Here is a 21,034-nt window from a genome sequence, read left to right as displayed (position 1 = left end):
ATTGTCCATTTCTTCAGTAAAATAAGAAGTGAGCCATTTATGAGCATGTATTATTTAGACCTTTCAAAATACAGTTTTCACTTTTTCATATCCCTTCAACACCCAAATCAGTAACAATAACTTGTGGCCACTGGAAATATTTTAAAATACAACTTCCTTCTTTCATTACATTGTATTTTATGCAAACCAAATAGAAACTAGCTATCCTTGATTTTTATCATATCACTTAGAGAATTTTAATACTTCTTGGCTATTGTCAGGTTTAGTAGCAAATGTTCCAAAATATGAGTTTTCAAAAATATTTTCATAAATTTAAGGAATATTAGAGTTGAAAGAATCCTACTACTCAGTATGATTTTCCTATTTTAGATGTTAATACCAATAACAGCTAAAATAAAAGAACATAAATTAAAGGACTTGCTTGCTACTATCCATGGCAATTTTTTGAAATAATATGAATAGAACCAAACATTTAAGAAATATGTTATGTAACCATTGCATAATGAATGACATTTTCCATGTCTCTGGTATTTAGTTGAAAAATTTGAAACCCAAACAAACAAACAGCAATAACAACAAAACATTAAAACAACCGAAGGAATTGGCTTGGAAATCAGAAAGACCAAGTTCAAATCCTTGTTTTATTTTTCTGTGGTTGGCAAACAAATTCCTTGTGTTATCTAGAAGACTCTGATTTGGTCTTTTTGTTGTTGATTATGAATTCTATATAAGTTTATAAGAGAGCTTCTGGTAATAAATATTTTTCACCAAATTGGAGATGTAACTAGGGGTAATCTTGCTTTTGTATGTGGCAGAGCCCCTGAGAAAACAAACAGATTCTATTATTTTCAGATGCCCTTTTATATTCCTGGTCCCTTTTACTATACCAGTTATCTCTAAACATAATTTACCATAAAGTTCACTTTTACATTGAAAATTAAGTTTTAAAATTAATATCTCACCTTTGAGTACAACTATTGGTTTCTTAAATCTCAATACACTGTGCTTTTTAAAATTCATTCAGCCATTATACTCTACAATTGTGCAGTGAGCAACTATGGCATAAGAGGCAATGAAAGGAATTTGAACATAAATGAGGCATGAGTTTTGCACTCAAGGAGCTTCCTAGAAAAGTGATAAGAACACAATAACTCTAATACAAGGCAAGATGTGACAGGTAGCATACAGAGAAATACAAATGGCAGAGTATGAGAGTAAAGAGTGGGCATGGTCACATGTCTGTCAGAATAATCAGGGGACTTCATGAACCAGAGGTCATCTGAACTAATGTGAAAATCATATTACTGCCCCAACTTGGCAAGATCAAGTTACCCTGTACTTGAAATTTAAAAAAAAGAACTGGTTTACTATTTTTAAATTCAGATTCCCAATTTTTCATTTTCATTAATAACTTCTTTAGGATTGTCTGGGTTTATAAACAACCAGGAGTTAATTACAGGTGGGAAAAATAGATATGCCTATGAAATTTTGGGTAGCAGAATAAGTCTCTTTAGCAAAGTCTAAAATCCTACTAGGAAATGCATAGATGTCAAGGTCTGAATAATTTTTTTTTAATATTGCTCACTTATTTAATAACTTATTGAACATAAAATTAGAGAATTAAGGTACTTAAAGAGTATAAGCGTTGGAGCTGGACAGATAGGATTCTAAGTACCTGATCTACCATTTCACAACTTGAGAGGTAGCACTTCAAGTCTGTGAAGCTTTTAAGTTCTGGTATATTGTAAATTCTTAGTAAATGGTGGGAAGAGCTGCTGATATTTTGGGCAACATATAAGGCACCAATGATATGAAGATAATAAGACATTGTACCTGTCCTCTTAATACTCACAGCAGAGGGTAATTGGTAATTTATTCTTTCTTAAAGACACAAACTTTCATCTATAATAAAGGCACTGCATAAAACTATTCAAAAGCACTTAATATATTCATCACACATGAAAACGAAGCCCTAATTTCTATCATTAGTTTATTAAGTGTCCTTTTTTTAACAAAGCATTGATAATTACACTCAAATATAAGTTAAAATCTGAACCCAGGTCAAATCAGGAGTCATTTAGATTTTTAATCCAAGCAGTGATTATAATGTAGCAGAAATAAAGTTCTTGTCAATTAGTGTGAATAACCCGAAACATTAAGGAAGCAATCCACACAGAAGTCAATCCTGAAGTTGCAAGTGGAAGTCAAAACTACTTTAATCAAGAATGATTGAAGGGCTAGGACATGGTACAAAAAGCTGATCATCTAAAGCTCGAAACCAAAAAAAATAAAATAAAAAGACTCGGTAATCCCTGTGGGTATTTATTCATCTGTTAATAGAGGACCATGAAAAATAGATTACTTCATTTGACCTAGCTCTACCCAAGTATACTGATGCAGATGTGCATTAGTCTTTTAATGTGGTTGGCGTCATATTTGAAAGGAGCTGGGGCCAAGGTGAGGGATTGGAGTCCCACCCCTAAAGATTCTCCATTAAAGTTGTCTGCCACATACCTAAAATGATTCCATTAGTTAATCCTCCATTCAAATACAAACATTTTCTCCTTACCTCCCAATTCACTTTAAGCCAATATTAGTTTATATCTCTGAATTGGGATTTATTTCAGAAAGATTCCTTTCCTCCTTCAGGGCTTCCTGGTTAAGTAACATCCAGGGCCCCTTGAGAAATGGGAAATGCAGGAGGTATCCATGAAGAGCCAGGCATTTTTCAGGATGAAGTAGTAAGTAAAATGAGAAAGTACTTTTTATATTGCCGGTTTCATTATTTACCCATTCATTCTTCCATTCATTTTTGTAAAGCTGTGAGCATGGTGATTGCTATACAACAGAAATTAAACTAAGAGATGTTATACAAGAGAATATTTCAGTAGGGAGTCAAATCAACTTGAACTAAAAAATTTGTGACAAAACTTACTAGCATGTAGCATTTTGTAAGTTACTTATTTTCCCCAGGTCCTTTGTTACTTCCTGTCTTACCAAGTTATAGTAAATATGTGTGCTAATTTGTATAAAAAGTCTAGTGCCTGACGCAGAGATCCTGGATACGTGTTAACATTCTTCCTTCCTGTGTCAGAATACTGATTGGTTAATTGGAATGCTGGGTAGTATCTCAAAGGCTTCTCAGGTATTCTGCTTTCTCCTTCTGTGCTGTCAGCTTGCTGAGATGCTGGCTTTAATGTGAAGCAAAATATTACATATTGCTATTCATAGCAACTACCCCGAAGAAGATGTGTTTCTACCATCAAAATTAACTTCATCACATTTTCTATTTCTTAAGACATTTCAGTGCCCTTTATTTTATTTGCTAGATGTGTTATGAATAAATAATCTCTTTTATTTACATCTTAAGTCAAAATAATTTTTTTTAATGGACTTTATCCTGCCTTTCTTGACCTCTTAGAGATAACTCTGCAGTTGCCATGCAGCAAAGCATTGTTGGAGAAAGTTATGGAACCTGCTGATCTAATCCTTTACTGTCACCTCTTTGTCAAGTTCAATCTGGTTGTATCTGCTACTGTCTCAGAAATGATTGTAATCCCCTTCTCATTTTCTTGGTAGAATAACCTTTACAGCAGTTGTTTCAAACTCTCCCATTTCCTTAATGCAATCAACACCTTCTCAGATCTGCTGCTCTCAAGATTGACTCTCAAAGGACAATTTCCACTCCTGTAGTACGGAAAATATTGATATGATTTAACATGCATTTCCTCAGATGTGCCTACCTTTACTTCAACATATCAGGACTCAAATTCATCCTCCTATTTGCCCTTCAGGGCTCACACAGTAAGGCTTCGCTCCATTTTTCTAATGCAAATACAAGCTGACCTGTGGTTTATCCCTTGTCTGTTAACATCATCAACTAGCTACTTACTCGACCCTCTGTATTTTTCTCTGAGAATAATTTTTCTCCACTTTCAAACGTGCTACTTATACCCTACGTTGAAAAGGTTTTCAATTTATTCGTTGCCTCAAGTGACCATCTTTCTGGTGGAAATTTCTCAAATTTTTCAGCATGCATCGACCTCCACCCACTTCCTCTTTTTACTAGCTATCCACCACTATCTTGCTTTGATTTCCATCACCTAACACAAACTGCTTCCAAAAAGTTACCAACTCATCCTCCTTGTTCATTCCAATAGCCTTTCTCCAGCCTCAACTTTCTGGATAATTTTATGAGACACTCTCTTCCCTTTTTTGTTTTTGAATAATGGAAAACTTTCTGATTTACAATGTCTTGCCTCTCTGACCATCTCAGGCTCTTTCTCTCCAACCCCCTAAATGAGTGACTCTCTAAATCCCATTATTAGTTGAGTGATTTTATATATTCCCATGGATTCAACTGTCACCTCCATGCAAATGCATTCCGGACGTATCCCCAGGTCTTACTTCTCAAACTGACAATTATTTTGTTCCTACCAGGATGCACTTATGTTATGTCCCAAAAGGCAGAACATTATACTGAACACTATTAAATTTTAAAAAAATCAAAATAGTATGCCAGTGACAGAACCAGTTTTGATGAAAAATTAGTAAAAGTACATATTCTGAAAGAGCCTACATATGTATTTAACTAAACATTTTTGTCATGATGTGGCTTTTCACTAAATTCTACTTAATCTCAATTTAAAATATCTTTCTGTACAAAAGAGGTAAACAGAGACCGCACCATTGCAGGCACAATAAACTCACTTTTTTGTCTGCATAGTAAGGATCCAGGTCCTCCAGGGGCTCTGAAACCATGCCCTGAGGGATGTCCCCATAGATGAAGGGCAGCTGTTTGCCGGCTTCCAAGTCACTGCTTGGCTTTGGCCCTTCTTCATCATCGTCTTTCTTTTCTTCTTTGGGTTCCTTTGTTTTTCCTTCAGCAATACGTTGTTCAATGAGGGCAAGAGACTGTTTTGTGAAGAAGACAAAGCTCTGAGGTCCTGGGGGAGGCAACATTGCCATCTTTTCATCCTGTATATCTTATTTCCCCTTCAGCTCCTTACATAAGAGGCCTAAGGAGAAACAAACAAAGCCTTAAGTGGTTGCCAGCCAGGGACAGCACTTTAAAAAAATAATAATAGTAATAATAAAACAGATTTTGGCTTCAACTACAAGAAGTACTGTGTTCACAGAATTATCATCATGTTGAATGAGCACTTATTAAGTGACTACTATGTACATGACTTATTTTCTATGCTCTCTAATGATCTTTATTTAAGAATTTGAACTTAACACTTCACAGATCTTAAGGTGACAACTTAATGAAAAATATGTTTAATTCCCTTTATTTTTCATCTGTATTTACTCTTAGTGCAATTCAATTCAACTTTCCTTGTTTAAAAATCTTTATGGCAGTGCTTCTGATAGCACCACTCTCCAGGTTCCCTTCTTGCCTCTCTGGTCACCTGATCCTCTTCTGTCTGACATCTCATAATATACTCACACCCTCTGCTTCTCTTTCTTGAGGAAACTCATCTCTGTGAAGTGAGGTGGTGGAAGATTGTTTTACTCTATTTTACACATTTAGATTTTCTTACAATAAATACATATACCTTTATGAATCAGAAAAAAATATATTTCCATTTTGAATTAAAAACAATTTAGGCAAATGTTTCAGAAGAACAAAGAAGATAAAAGGAATTTGGGAAAGGTTTGGGATAGATTCCATTTAAAAAGTAAAAAAAAAAACACTATAATAGGCATTCAAATTATGACTTCCCTAATTAACTTACATGTGTAAGTAAATTGGGACACACCAACTTCTAGTATGTCAACCCACTGTGAACAACTGGAAAGGTTGTATATTAAGTGATATCATGACACACAGAGGGAGGATAAGCTAAGAGAAGCCATGGTCTGTTCTTTTATTTTCCAATGCGAAACATAAAAATTAAGCAAATCACAATAGTGACAACACAGGTTATACAGATTCAGAAAAAGTAGTGAAAAGAAGCTGAAACTAATTATTCTTTTACAGATTTCTCCTATTCCTATGTCAAACAAAATTTACTTCAATTATGTTTAGAGCAAAATGGATGACTTTTCCCCTTAGTCATTTGGGCAAGGTATAAGAATAACCCTTATCAGAAATCTATGTATTTTTTTTAAGGTGGAAAACCAGTTTAAAAACAACAGAAAATCATTTTGCAATGTAAAATTATAAAAAGGCTTATAATGCAAATTTAGCTTTTCTGGAAAATGCATTTTTATGTTTTTATCACATAATTGAGTCTGGTTTTTGCCATGGTATGTATCATCATATTTCTTTTTAAATCTGCTAACCCATATTCATTTTAAATGTTTTTACCAAAGAGTTAATCTGGGCATGTTCCTATATCAGATATTTAAAGCTGTGAGAGTAAGGAGAAAACACAGTTTTTGTCATTAAGGACCTTACATTCTAAAAAGGAATACCAATCATATCAAATCATACAGCAAAGACAAGCCTGGTTTGGCCATACTACAGGAGAATACAATCAGCTTAAATAACTCACAGCCTTCTTTTGTACCCTGATGTAGACACAGAGATAGAGATATAGGCATGCGCCAGGAGAGAGGGTACCATAGGTAACAGGAAGTGGCGAGTTCCTGCGATTTAAGTACAAAATTTCTAACATTTCTGACATAAATTGCAGGACTCTTTTAGGAGCCTCTCCAAACGTGGAGAACTCAAAACGTCTTATAAATAGTAGATATATAGCAATAGTTCATGGGAGAGAATTTGCTGAAAGCCATGCAATGGCATATTTGGAAATAAGAACACATCTCTACCTATGGATTCAGAATTATGGAATTTTATAATTATGAAAAAGAAGAGCAAAGTCAGTTCACTCTGCTGGCCACAAGCAGCTAAAATTATTACTTTTGAACAAAATTCGGACAGTTAATTGACTATGCGTCTGCTGGTTTGCCCTGGGTTTTAAAGTATTTGACTAAGATTATTTATTCTGTTATTTCTATAAATTCAAACCAGTAAAAAGAGACATATATTTTGATGGAAACGAAAGTTGAGATGAGTTTCGAAGAATGTAGTGAAAAATAAGGGACACTTCATGTGTACATTCAAAAGCAGGATAGAGTGACTCATGAAAGAATGAATCGTGACTCAGCATTCCACTACTAGGTAAATACTCAATAGAAACGAAAACATGTCCCCGCCAAACTTGTACCTGAATGTTCATAGCAGCATTATTCTTAATAGCCAAAAAGTGGAAACAATCCAAATGTCCGTCAACTGACAAAATGGGGCGTATCCACACAACGGAATACGACAATAAAAATAAATAAAATACAGATACATGTTACAACATGGATGAACTCTGAAAACCCCATGAAGGTGGCCAGACCCAAAAGGTCACATACTGGATGATTCCATCTGTATGAAATGTCCAGAACAGGCATACCCTCAGAGACAAAAAGTACATTGCTATTGCCAGAGGTTGGGGGGAGGGGGTAGTGAGGAGAGACCATTAATGGTTATGGGGTTAATGGTTAATAGGAATGAAGTTTCTCGGGGAGGTGATAAAAAGTTCTAAAATTAGATAATGGCAATGATTGCACAACTCTATGAATATGCTATAAACCACTGAATTTACACTTTAAAGGATGATTTTTATGGTATGTGAGCTACACCTCAATAAAATTATTATAAAAGCTTTCTAAGAAAATTGAATCATGAAATCTGTGAAAATTGCCCTGAGCTGAGAAGAGAGGTTTAGGAAAATGGAAACAAATGCACATACTCAACACCAGTCACTGTATAAGTCTCTGTAGGCTCAGTATAAACATGGGATTGCTCTTGGTGTAAGATTAATTCAGGAGAAGCTAAGGTTTAGTTCTAGCACTTGAAGGCCAAGCCTGGTACAGGTTTTAAAACTGTGGTCACAAATCAATCTAAGAAACAAGGCAGTGAGTGTAGTTGCCACTTGGGCTTAGGAGATTCCTCAACACTTTTGGAAATCACAAAGGCGAGGAGGGGTTACTTGTGTCAACTGACTTTCAGTGTACACATACATGGCCTCCTGCAGGAAGAGATGGCTGAAGAACTGGTATTTTTGTACATCTTACATTCGAATGAAGGTGTCACCTCTTTCAAGAATTATTTGACAGAAATCCAGGTAAGCAGATGTCATGAACTCAGATGTCCAGTCACCAGCTCCACTCTTTCAATATTCCTATTCTCTTTTTCCCTCTTTTTCTTCTCCTTGCTCATGCACATTCTCAATATACAGTTTCTGAATCACTAAAGTATATGGAAATAGCAGGGATGGTGGGTGATTCAAGTCAGTGGTACCACTGGGACATATCTTCCTCAGGCTAAATTGAAGGAAGACACTAAGCACCTGCTTAACATCAGGGCCTTGAAAAGTTAAGTTGAAGAGACTCCGGTCAGATTCCATAATCATCCTCTAGTTTGGAGGGGAAATCACTGCCTCCTGTCTGTATGATGGGAAAAATAATGTGTACCAAATTTTGAGGGTAATTTTGCAATATCTATCAAAAGCCTCAAATATGTTGATTCATTTTTATGGCCAAATAACCTCCCTTCTAGGAATGTAACCAAAAGCAATAATCTCAGATGTCCTCAAACATTTATGAAGATGTTTACTGCAATGTTTTTATAATATTGAAAATTGTAATCAATCCAAAAGTCTAACAGTCAGGGTTTCATTAAATGAAAATAAACATACAATGAAAAACTGAGTGGCATTTAAAGAGTGCTTTTAAAGACTATTTAATAAATTTAAAAAATCTTATAAAGGATAATTAATAGAATACAGGGTACATGTACACAAACATATATTTATATTCATCTTAATTTTTAAAAATGTACAGAAAGAAACTCTGAAATTAAATACACTATATATTTAATGAAGGTCATTCCTAGCTGAGGGATTATGAGTTATTTTTATTAATTTATTTATACTTATTTTTCAAATTTTATGAATAAAAATGTCATGCTTTTTTATCCAAAAAAAGGTACTTTAAAAAGAAGCACTTAAATTTATTTGACCTGATTTAATATATTTAATGAAATCAGCCACTGTTTATTCTTTCCATGTTTAGTTTACAATTTTGAAAATTACCATGTTTCCACTTGTTAATATCACCATGACTGCATCTTCTTCAGAGTAAGATCACAATATTGCACATGAAGACAATATTTTTGTGTTCTCATGACTATTTTGCCAACCTACAATTAATCTCATAATAGAAGATACTTAACTTCTGAAAATAAAAACTGAAGGTATTATCCTTGTACCTAGGATTTCTTACAATTATAATAGGTATGAAAATATTTATTCTGAACTCTTCTTATTTTCTAGCTATTACCTATGTATGTATGCATTTCTCTCTCTCTCTCTCTCTATCATCTACCTATTTTTATCTCATACATCTTTCCAGTCAAAGCAATGTCAGCTTCCAGTTCATGACAATGGTCTTGACCCATGTGTTTACCACCCCTTGGCCTCCAAATTCCCATTGCACTGAAAACAAAGATGCACAGTAGGGAACAGTTTCATGACATCACTGAACACCAAAAAAGACACTAAACAGTTTTCACAAATCTGAAGAAGAGATAGCAGATGGGGTTCCCCCAGTGAAGAGATCAGAGCAGAAGACACAGCCTAAAACACTCATCTGAGAATGTCAGAACAGAGAAAGAAATACTTCTTCCCAGCACAGAAGTCATAGAGTTGGCACACAGGGCAAGTATGTCAGAAAACAAGTTGACTAACCCAAGGATTATCGATTTAACAACTTGCAGGTCACATTTCCCACTACTCCCTCTATATTCAAGCATAAAGCAGCAGAATTTATCCCCAGGCTAAAACCAAAAAGTTAATCTATGAATGAATTGAGATAAGACCCCTAGGGTGTCCATTTCCATTTTAGCTGAAAGCAGAGTGGAGACTGGGGAAAGGTGGACTCTTCTTCTTGCCCATACATCCTAAAAGGAAGCCAGCCTATCAACACGCCAGACACATACAGAGAGCTTGCTGTCATCCCTCTCTTTCAAGGCAGTATTTGTTTGGAAAACAGGCCTACATAAAGGCAGAAGATATCCTGACCAACAACAGCATAGCTTTTCATTTATAACTATTAATAGATAATTAAGGATAAATTGGTAATCAAAGACTACCAAACATAAAACTGAAGGACTAAGATGAACAGACCAAACTCCTAACTCTAGAAGAAAGGAAAAAGCAAACATAGGGGAATATTGAGTTTAAAATTAGTATTCCCAGAGAAATCTGAGAGGATAGAGAATCTATTACAGAAAAGAATAGGCTACAAAAAAAAAAAAGAGGTATCAAAACAACAAAAGTTCCTGATAATTAGAGGCATGATGGTCAAAATAAAAATTTCAATAGAATGTTTGCTGAAAAGAACTAGAAGCCAGAATTTTAGTTACCTTTCAAGGGTACTTTATCAGGAAGGGGCATAAGTGAGCATTCTAAGGTGTGGAAATGTTCTGTATCTTGATCTGTGTGATGGTCGCATGGGTATGTACATATGTAAAAATTAATGGAGTTCTATACTTTGGATTTGTGTCAAAAAATTCCCCTAAAATGTAGTGCAAAAGAGCAAAGGAAAGCTCAAAATAAAATTCAGGAGATATAGAATAATCCAGGGAGTCCCAACATCAGTCTCATTTGAGCTTCCAAAAGAGGGAGCAGCAAATGGAAAAGAGAAAATAATAATTAAGAAAAGATAGAAGAAAATTAATCAAGAGTCATCAGGCTGAAAATACAAAAGAGGTTCAATTAAAAAGGTAGATTCTAGTGAAAATTTAGAATTCCAATAAGAAAGACAAGATTTTGAAAAAAATCCATATATTAGATCCATTGTTTTTATCTCTTTAGGGTAAATTGGAGACAATCTGAAATTTATTTTATTAATATCTTCCTTTCAAGGGACCAATGTGTCACACTGCAAACTCCCACAGGGTAAGGAATGTCTCTTCTACTTTCTTTGCTTAGATGAATACAGAAAGCTTTATTAGGTGCCACCTATGGTTGGCTTGCTGAATGTATGATTTCCAATGGTATCAATTTTCATTGAATCTCACACCAATTCTTCCATAACTAGGCATGGATACTGGTATCATGTTAAACAATATCAAGAACCCATATTATAAAATTAATGAGTCTTATTCCCTACTCTTTTCTTAAATACTATTTTAAAAGCTCTTTTCACTTAGGTAACAGTAAAAAGGCGGCTAAGGACTTCCCTGGTGGCGCAGTGGTTAAGAGTCCGCCTGCCAATGCAAGGGACATGGATTCGATCCCTGGTCCAGGAAGATCCCACATGCCGCAGAGCAGCTAAGCCCGGGAGCCACAACTACTGAGCCTGCGCTCTAGAGCCCATGCACCACAACTACTGAGCCCGCGTGCCACAACTACTGAAGCCCGCGCGCCTAGAGCCCGTGCTCCACAACAAGAGAAGCCGCCTCAATGAGAAGCCCACACACCACAACGAAGAGTAGCCCCCTCTCGCTGCAGCGAGAGAGCCCGCACACAGCAACAAAGACCCAATGCAGCCAAAAAAAAAAAAAAAAAAAAAAGGCAGCTAAGTGTCATTTTTCCCTATTGCTGCCAAAAAATGTATGTCAGAATGAAGGTATACTCTGTTTTGGTTCCCAACGTGGGTGTATAAAAGAATCATCTGCATAACTTAAAAACTACAGCTGCCAGGGCTTATCCAAGTAATGCTGAAATAAAAATTTTTGAGGGAGGGTTTAAGTTTATCTACTTTAAAAAAGCATAAAATATTGATGTGACTCCCCTTTTAAGAACCATTTTTAAAGCAACAAATGCACTAAATCAAAAACATCAGATGAATACATATAAATTAATGACCAGGTTTTATTATTCAATAAGAGAAAACAAATGCAATTAAAAGCACACAAAAGTTTTTGGATTTTGTTTTATTTGAAGAGTATGTAGTAGGAATGTAAAATATGAAAGTTTAAAGTCTCCATTTTAAAATTGAAAAGATAAACATAAATTCCATTCAATAAAAACAACAAATTTTTTGAACTCTGAATCTATATTATGCTCAGTTAAAGAAAGAAGATTTGGAATGAGGGGGGAAAAGGAGGACATGAAAAAGGTTGAAAGAGAGAAGGAAGATGATAAACAAACTAAACAGGAAAGGAGAGTGTAATAGGGGGAAAGGGAGAGGGTCTAACAAAAATACCCTAGGTCCCTTAGCTCCCTTCCAGCTACAAAGTCCAAGACAATAAAAAAAAAAAAAAAGCAAGTTCTTCACCATATTAATTTTTATTTTTAATTCTCAACATTTTAAGCATCATTCATGTCGTATTACTCATATTACTTCATCTCTATTAAGCCTGGAACCCCAAATATCAAATTATTATGTTGTACATCTGAAATTAATATAATGTTATATGTCAATTATTCCTCAATTAAAAAAAGCTGATCGTTCAACTTTTAGGAATAAATGACAACACTGCAAAAAAAGGCGACAAAGATATTAAAAGAAACATGTTTATCAGCTTAAGAACTAAAGGTATGTATTAAGTTATGAATGCTAAATATTTAGCAATGTACACACTTTAAAAAAATTTTTTTCACTTTACATAAGTTTCTCCAGTTTCCCTTCAAATTTGAGTTTCTGCAAGACATTGAAAATATGGCTCAATTTCCAAAAATGTAAAATGGACAAAATCCTTCATAATATATATCATGAAGTGCACTTGTATTCAACACAGAAAAACTCAAACTGGTTTCAGTAGCTCACAGATCAGTCATCATCTTGACCTTTCCCATCACAATCCATGTTCCACATTTTATAGCTATTGACGCTTTACAGATGACAAGTTCTCTAAGCCTCAGTTTCCTAGTTTGAAAATGGGGTTAATAATCACTGCCTCCAAGAGTGGTTAGGGTTGGCATGGTTAAGTGTATATAAAGTGTTTAGGAGAGTTTTACACATAGTAACCATAAATGGTGCCGTTAATATTATTAACTTGTCTCATCTTTCCATTTGAATTCCTTGCTTTGGTCATTTACATCATACATTTGTAATTAAGATCTACTAATTACAATAAACTTGAGGATATTTCAATTTATAGAAATTTATTAGCCTTTTAAACAAGAAACATAGTTCACATATATGTATAACACAAGCAGAGATTTGATTTAGAGACATGATTCAAGTGCAAGTTCAAGAGCCAGAAATCCTAGAGTTTGAATCCTGGGTTTACTAGTTACTAGCTATGTGATCTTGTATATCCAAGTTATGCAACCTATCTGAGCCTAAAAGACACTGAAGCATTTACAATAGAACCAGTTACTTTGTAAAACATAATGTTAAACACCACAAGTATCCCTAGAATGAATCTTCATTGCTCAGAGATTTAGATTGCTGCTGAGTTTCCTTTGTTTAAGTAAATTCCCATTATTTTGCCTTTGTTGCCTTGAACTTTATATGAACATTTGTGAGATAATTTTTTATTTAGACGAAATTATGTGGTTCAAGAACTATCATTAAGATTTTTTTTCTTTTTTTTCTTTTTTTTAATTGAAGTGGTATTTCTGTACAGGCTCAAAAGGAAGTGAATTCTACCACTTGGTTCACCTTCTGAGAAGCATTTAAGTATCATTAATGGAGTCTCTGAACAGAGTACAGGAATGATCCTTTCATTCAAACAAAGAAATATCACAGTCTCTAGAGAGTTTTAGGGACTCTGGGTACCTTCTATGGCTCTGAACATACTGTTCCAAAAATTGTATTCTTTTTTTTTTTTTTAATTATTTTATTTATTTATTTATTTTTGGCTGCGTTGGGTCTTCGTTGCTGCGTGCGGGCTTTCTCTAGTTGTGGCGAGCGGCGGCTACTCTTCTTTGCGGTGAGCAGGCTTCTCATTGCGGTGGCTTTTCTTGTTGCAGAGCACAGGCTCTAGGCGTATGGGCTTCAGTAGTTGTGGCACGCGGGCTCAGTAGTTGTGGCTCACGGGCTCTAGAGCATAGGCTCAGAAGTTGTGGTGCACGGGCTTAGTTGCTCTGTGGCATGTGGGATCTTCCCGCACCAGGGCTCGAATCCGTGTCCCCTGCATTGGCAGGCGGATTCTTAACCACTGAGCCACCAGGGAAGCCCCAAAAATTGTATTCTTGTAGTCATGTATCAGCAGCAGCCATGACAAAGCTGCTTTGGGGGATTCCTTTAGTCCTCAGGGTCCTATGAAGCCCCTCACATAGGGATAATCTCTGAGAGTGAGATGGGTGTGGGTTCCCTTAGATGTGTACAGTCCTAACTGAGAATCTCCCAGAAATCAGTGAAGTGAACCCCAACACCAGTTTTTACTTAAATGTGGAAAAGGGAAAAAATGTGGTCTGTGCCCATTATCTTATTCTGGTAAAGGTCTCAGTGGCCTCTGTTACCTTAGCCCCACAGCAGGTGCCTAATACTGGAACTCTAAATGGCAGTTCCCAATTGATTTATTAATGCCAGAGTGTCAACTCTATTGTGGTTCAGGTAGGATATGTGTATATCATGTCCAAATAACTTTGTAATAAGAAATGGGCTTTTGTAATGATTATCAGCATACTTTGTCTTACCCATGTAATATATATTTAAAAATAGAATTATTCTCTTAAAATATTTCCTATGGAATTACTTTAGCAGCTAGTTTCATTTGACAAGTTTCAACATTTCTTGTAGAAATCAGGTAATATTTGAATTTCTTATTTCTTTGTGATTAGACAATTAAAGATATGATATTTCCTTATTTCAAGGAGCAGAAGAATAATTACATGTTTATAATTCTATAATAAACTAAACTCAGGCTCTGTTTTATATTCCATCACTGAGTCTCTTACCTATAGCTAACTTGAATTTATATAAAATTAAAATAGGTCCAATAAACCATTTTGAAGTTCTGCCAAAATCTGAATCAACTTTGGTCAAATCTAAATTATTTAAGACAGTGGACAAATGTAAAAATAAGTAAAATAGGATGTTATATTGATCTCACTGTTGTCAAATGAAAAATTGCTTTGAAAATGTCACTTGTCTGGAAACAGATAGTGATATTTTCTCACAGGTAAAATTTTAGCTGGAGTACCATTCATTTTTAAAGCCTTCTCAAGGCACCAGGGAATCCATATACAAGCATTTTAAAGGGCAATTTAAAATAAATCATACCTCACATCAACAGTGATAACTCATGTTGATGATATGTTCTCTTGATATATGATGAGAATGGTGCTTTACTTGTATAGTCGTCCTCCCCAAAATTCAAAACTTTGATCCTAATCATGAGAAAAACATCAGAAAACCCTAAGTCAGGGACATTCTACAAAATACCTGACCAGTACTCCTTCAAATCATCAAAGTTATCAAAAACAAGGAAAGTCTGAGGAACTGTGACAGCCTATAGATGTCTAAGGAGACACGATGGCTAAATGTAATCCTGGTATCCTGGGCAGGATCTTGGATGAGAAAAAAAGACAGTGGGGAAAACCTAGGGCAATCTGAGTAAAGTATTATTACTTAATAATAATAACGTATCATTATGGTTTCATTAATTGCAACATATATACCATAAAAATGTAAATTGTTATTAATAGGGGAAACTGGGTATGGAGTACATGGGAACTCTCTGTACTACCTGCATAATTTTTCCATAAATCTAAAACAATTCCAAGATAAAAAGTTCATTTAAAAAAAAAGAGACATCACAGGTATAAAATTACACTAATATTATGTAAAGTTAACAATGTATCAGTAATTTTATTTTATCAGGTAAATACATTGCCATTATTTAGAATGTACCTAAGTGATAATAGACCTACAAAACTGAGCTACTTTAATTAAAATGGGTTATAATTAATACATAAAAATAATTTGCATAGTAAAAAACAGCATTGCTTTGATAAACAGGAGATCCATTAGAAATGCTGAACAATTTTTAAGTTATTATGCTTGGGAGGGTAATTTTTATAAATGTGCCCTCTTGGGTAAGGAATAAGCTTACAACTTATAAACATAGAACTAGACTGGAGTCACAATGTCTGAGTCCTAATTATACTTGAGATCATTATGACTAAGTAGGCTAAAAAATTCATCTATAAAGGATTCATGTGTGTTTTCTTTTAGAATAAGGGTAATTTAGCTCACTCGGTAGTGTTAAGCATACCAAGTATTTTAAATTAATTAAATTTAATTTAATTTAAATTAAATTTAAATTAATTAAATTAATGCTTTATTATATGTCTGTCATGATTATGCAGTTAAGCTATAAAAGGCTCTCTTTTGGTTTCTGTATTACTTTAGAAACTGTGGGGTAACACTGCAATGAAGGAAATCTGACTCAGAAATTCTCATTTTACTGACTTCTAAACACCTGATAATAGTCAGGGATACACTTAATTAACCATTTCTTATAACCAAAGTCCTCTGTTGCCACCATAGCATTTTAAAACCCTCACCTATGTTCAGTGGCATCCCCTTTACAATTTTTCTACTCATAAAATCTAAAATCCCATGATAAAAGAGAAAGTCATCATCAGGAGATGGGAGAAGCAACCTTTAGTTCCAGTATGAACTGTTATGATATAAGCTCTCTTTCATCAGAACTGCAAAACTTCAGATGAGTCTGGAAGCTCTGCTCTACATCTTGGCACCAAAGGAAACACCTGGATCCTTCCTATACCCAGCTGCAGTACATGAGAGGAATACCTAGATCATACAAATCCTATCTGTCAACGACAAGGAAGATGAAGCTGAAACTCTCAAAGATAAGAGGAAGTGTACGTTAATCATCCAGTAGCTCTACTATTTAGATAAGAAACTGAAAGCTGCTGGAGGACTGAATCTGGAGAGTATAGGGAAAAAAACAGTAACTAAACCAGGTTTGAGTCCATTCCTGGCTGCTCCCTGAATTGTAATTAGAAGGCCTCTCAATAGTCGTTCATTTTGCTGATACGTGAACACCTGATAACATCACTGGAGGAAGGCAATAGACAGATATGCCCTGGCTGTACAAATTTTGTTCCATTCTTGGCAGGATGACCATGGCATTTATGTTGCGAAGAAAGATTTTTTGTCAAGAATAAATGCTACATCACATCAGACACCAAGACATAAATTGGGACTGTTCTGGGCAAACTTCGATATATGCTTATCTTACTTTTGAGACATCCTAGAAGTTACCAAAAAGGACCTAAGATCCTTAACAAGGCATTCCTTTGTAATATTTTCCTTTTTATGGGAGCATATAAGACTAACTGTCTTGATCATTATTTGTCTAGGTGTACCACAGCTACTGTGTGCTTTGCTGAAAGACAGACGTTATGGCCGCACAGCAGTACCAAAATAAACATAGGCAGAACTTAAATCTTAAATTCGTAAGATTTCATCATAATGACATTCCTACTCTTTGGAAATCCTACACCTTGCTTAAATGGCATCCCAGGGAGTCTTCCAGCCTGGGACCTCAGATAACTGAAGATTCCCAGCTTCAGGTGCAGGCTGGAAGCACCATGGGTTATATTCAAATACTGCTTGGCATTGCATTTCATATGCAATAAAAGGTCTATAAAACCCCTTGACTAATCTTTTAATTTGCTGGCTTGATATATCTGTCTAATTTTGATCAAAATAAATACATAATTTTAGCTCTAATTTGGGCAGACCCTCTAACACTTCCTGAGTATCAGTTTATCATTTTTGAAAATTGTACAAATTTTCAAATTGTCAATTGTTCTACCTCTGATGCTTTATCTTACCCTTTGCCATATCACGGTTCAGTAAAACCAGTGGTTGTAATCCATTATGTTTAGGGATTTAGGTGATGGCCATATTATTTGTTTCGTTACCTGAAATTTAAAAATTAACCAAAATTTTTTCACTTAAGTAGGCAGTGAGGAGACTAGAATTAAGACAGCCTTTATGAATCTATATGCAATCCTCTATTTCCTCAATTTGCTTTTAACTTTATATAATTTCTTACAATGTCATCAGTAGTCACTAAATATAGTACACTTTATCATTTAATTGCCTATCTTCATTGTGGATTTATCCTGTGCATATCCTAGTCATTCCTCATGTCTAGCCGGTACTAAGGAGCCTTCCCTTACAAGATGGGTTAGATGAACTAAGATGTGTCATCATCGAACTATAGCCCATAAATATATAGCTTCACTTGACTGATTGTTAGAATTAGGTGTCTCTAGGAATCTCTAAGATTATGTGATCCTAGAGAGCAGTGTATCCTTAGCCTGTAATTGTGCTTAGAACAAAGTAGACCTGCCACTTGGTTTTGTAGTCTCGTGGTCACTGACAATCCAGAACACTAGAAGGTATAAAAAATATCCTTCTAGAGTGAGCAGTTCTGTGTTTTTACCCCATTGCTGGTTGAATGGTTTGTTTAGTTTGGAGGAATTCATGGAACTATATATTTAGGATATATGTATTTTTCTGTAAGTATATTGTACTTCATGCAAAGTTTAAAAAGATGAATGCGAAATTTAAAAACTTTTTTCAGAAAACACAAACTGAGAGAATTCATCACCATACGAAAATATACATTAAACATTAAAGGAAGTTTCTAGGCAGAAGGAAAAGATCCTAAGGGAAGAAGAGTGGAAATACAGAGAGAAATGAAGAACATCGGAATGGGTATGTGTCTGTGTATATAAAAGGAAAAACTGACTCTACAAAAATGAATGACTATACAAAGCAATAATAGTTCTATATCATGGATTTTAAGACTATGTAGAATAAAATGCATGAATGAATTCCAGTTTATATATTTTCTTGAATCCATCATTATATATACAAACTAGATTTCCTTTAATCTTATTTAATTTTTACTTATTTCAGCCTGTAACATTTGAGTTTTATTATTAAGGTAATTGTTCTCAGGTTTCAAAAAAAGAAGATGGAATTTTTTTCTCTGTTGTGTAGAAAACACTGTCCATGAAGCCCCTTAGTGTATACTGTTGTATAAATACTACTATTTTCAAAGTAGCCTTATTTTGAAAGAGCCTTCAATAACTGAAAATTAGAAAATGAACCTTAAATGACCAGCCATCAGTTAAATTATTTTCAACATTATTATTTGTATTAAAATTTATTTTTAAATGTCATCACAATAAACTGTCAGCAGAATTAACAGGATGTGCTTTGGGGATTTTTCTTTATTAAGCTACAAAAGACTAAAGCAAGAAGACCTAAATATTGGTCTTCTTGACCAATTCAAGGAATTCAAGAAGACCTGAATTCCTTATTGTTCAAATTATTAAGACAAACTGAAGGCAATCCTGATTTTAAGATCACCTCCCAATAGTTTATACAAATAATAATTGTTACATGTGTGAAATCATATGATGTTAATATTCCTTTAATATGTCCATTCCATTTTACTTACTGTTCAACAAATATTTTTAAACTGATTACTAAGTGTCAGACACAATGCCAGGTTCTGGGGACACAAATACAAAATAGGCGGCCTTGGTCCTTGTCCTCTGGGACCTACAGTCTACTGGGGAATATGGGAAAGCAAACAATTGCAATCCACCTATCATATGAAAGTAATGAGAATATATGGAAAAGGCACCTGACCTGGACTCTGGAAGGAAGATTTTGGTCAAGGAGGGAAGATGAGTAGAGGTTGGGTGGTCTGTACTATGACTTGTATCCCCGATAAGTCCTCTGCCTTGGCACTCTTTATTCGTAAGATTGTTAAGTGCCTGCTATGGTCCAGGAGCTGTCTTTGTCTTTTTTTAAGTTTGTCCCTAGCCTGATCGTCTTCTCCACACTCAGCTTTTCTAAACAATAAAAATCATCTCTGGTTTTGTCCTTCCATGGACTCTGAAATGTATAACTTCATAAGCTCTTTAGATTCTATTCCTGGATTTATCTAATCTCAGGCTATTCTAATTTAAATTTTTTAAAAGTTTGCACAAAGATTAAATCATAATTTAGCTGTATTGTAGATAATATCAACCATCACTGCATTCCATAGATTTTTTGTTTTAACCTCAGGTTTGGAGAGTTAATCTCCCCAGATCATGCCCATCATCACCACTGGCCATGCAAAGCCTCTCTTTATTATTATTTTTTTCTTTTTTCAGCCCGGTACGCCAGTCCTGTTTACTCCAGCCCCGTCCCATTCCTATTCTCATCCATACGCAACCATCCTAATGGGTTTACTGTGCATCTTTGTGTTATGTTTTCTTAAAAATTGAATATTACCTTGGATGCATGTATCTTAAATTTTTATAAATTTTGTGTTATACACCTTATTCCGTTTCTATTTTCTTTAAACTAAGCACTATGATTATAAGATCCATCCGTGTTACAATAAGTACATCTAATATGTGCTTCTAACTACTTCTAATATTCCAATGTATATTATCAGACATTTTACCTATCTGCTTTCTTAGTGAGAACACCTGGGTGCCATCTAGGGCCCCCCTACCTCTCTGGGGACCCAGAGACAGATCCAGGTTATTTAAGCCTGTAGCCTATACAATTTTTTAGCAGGAGGATTGAGGGAAAAAATGCAAATTACAAATACAAATTAGATACAGAAATTAAATGTATTTCCATTTAGAAAAAACTAACCAATACCACAAACACCATAAATTCCAAAATTTAATGAATTAACTCCCTAGTACACCTTTTTTAATACTTTTCCTCCATTTTTGGCTTCATTCTCATTGACCATCTCTACACAGGGTAACAATTTTGTAATGAGGGAAATAGAGGCAATTTAGTCTTTCCTTTAGTATAACTAATTGGAATGTTTCTTGGTAATGGCATGTACATTTTTAGTATTACTGTTAAATTTGGGAAAACCTCCATCAAGTTCCTTTCATACATGAGCTCTAAGATACCAGAGCATTTGAGTGTCCTTGTTCAATGGCTAATTTTATATACTCTGAATTGACAACACTCATTAACCACTTTGTCATCAATGTCCTCAATGTAGTGATACACAATGAATATCATGTTATCTCATGTGTTTGGGTATTTCATGGCCAACCGGCAA

At 34.8% G+C, this 21,034-nt stretch overlaps 1 protein-coding gene across 1 annotated transcript in view; it reads right to left on the bottom strand.

The window, feature by feature from the left end:
* Positions 1-21,034, bottom strand: part of SCN9A (sodium voltage-gated channel alpha subunit 9) — a 158,179-nt gene that overhangs the window by 88,760 nt on the left and 48,385 nt on the right. Inside the window, exon 2 of the mRNA XM_082395215.1 lies at positions 4,711-5,018. Within this exon, the coding sequence (XP_082251341.1) occupies positions 4,711-4,968 (258 nt within the window). The 5' untranslated portion in view covers positions 4,969-5,018. The remainder of the gene's footprint in view (positions 1-4,710; positions 5,019-21,034) is intronic.

This window comes from Balaenoptera borealis (assembly GCF_965194805.1).
Source record: "Balaenoptera borealis genome assembly, chromosome: 6".
Taxonomy (NCBI): domain Eukaryota; kingdom Metazoa; phylum Chordata; class Mammalia; order Artiodactyla; family Balaenopteridae; genus Balaenoptera; species Balaenoptera borealis.
Note: the sequence above shows the minus strand (reverse complement) of the source record. Positions and strands in the feature narration are given on the sequence as shown.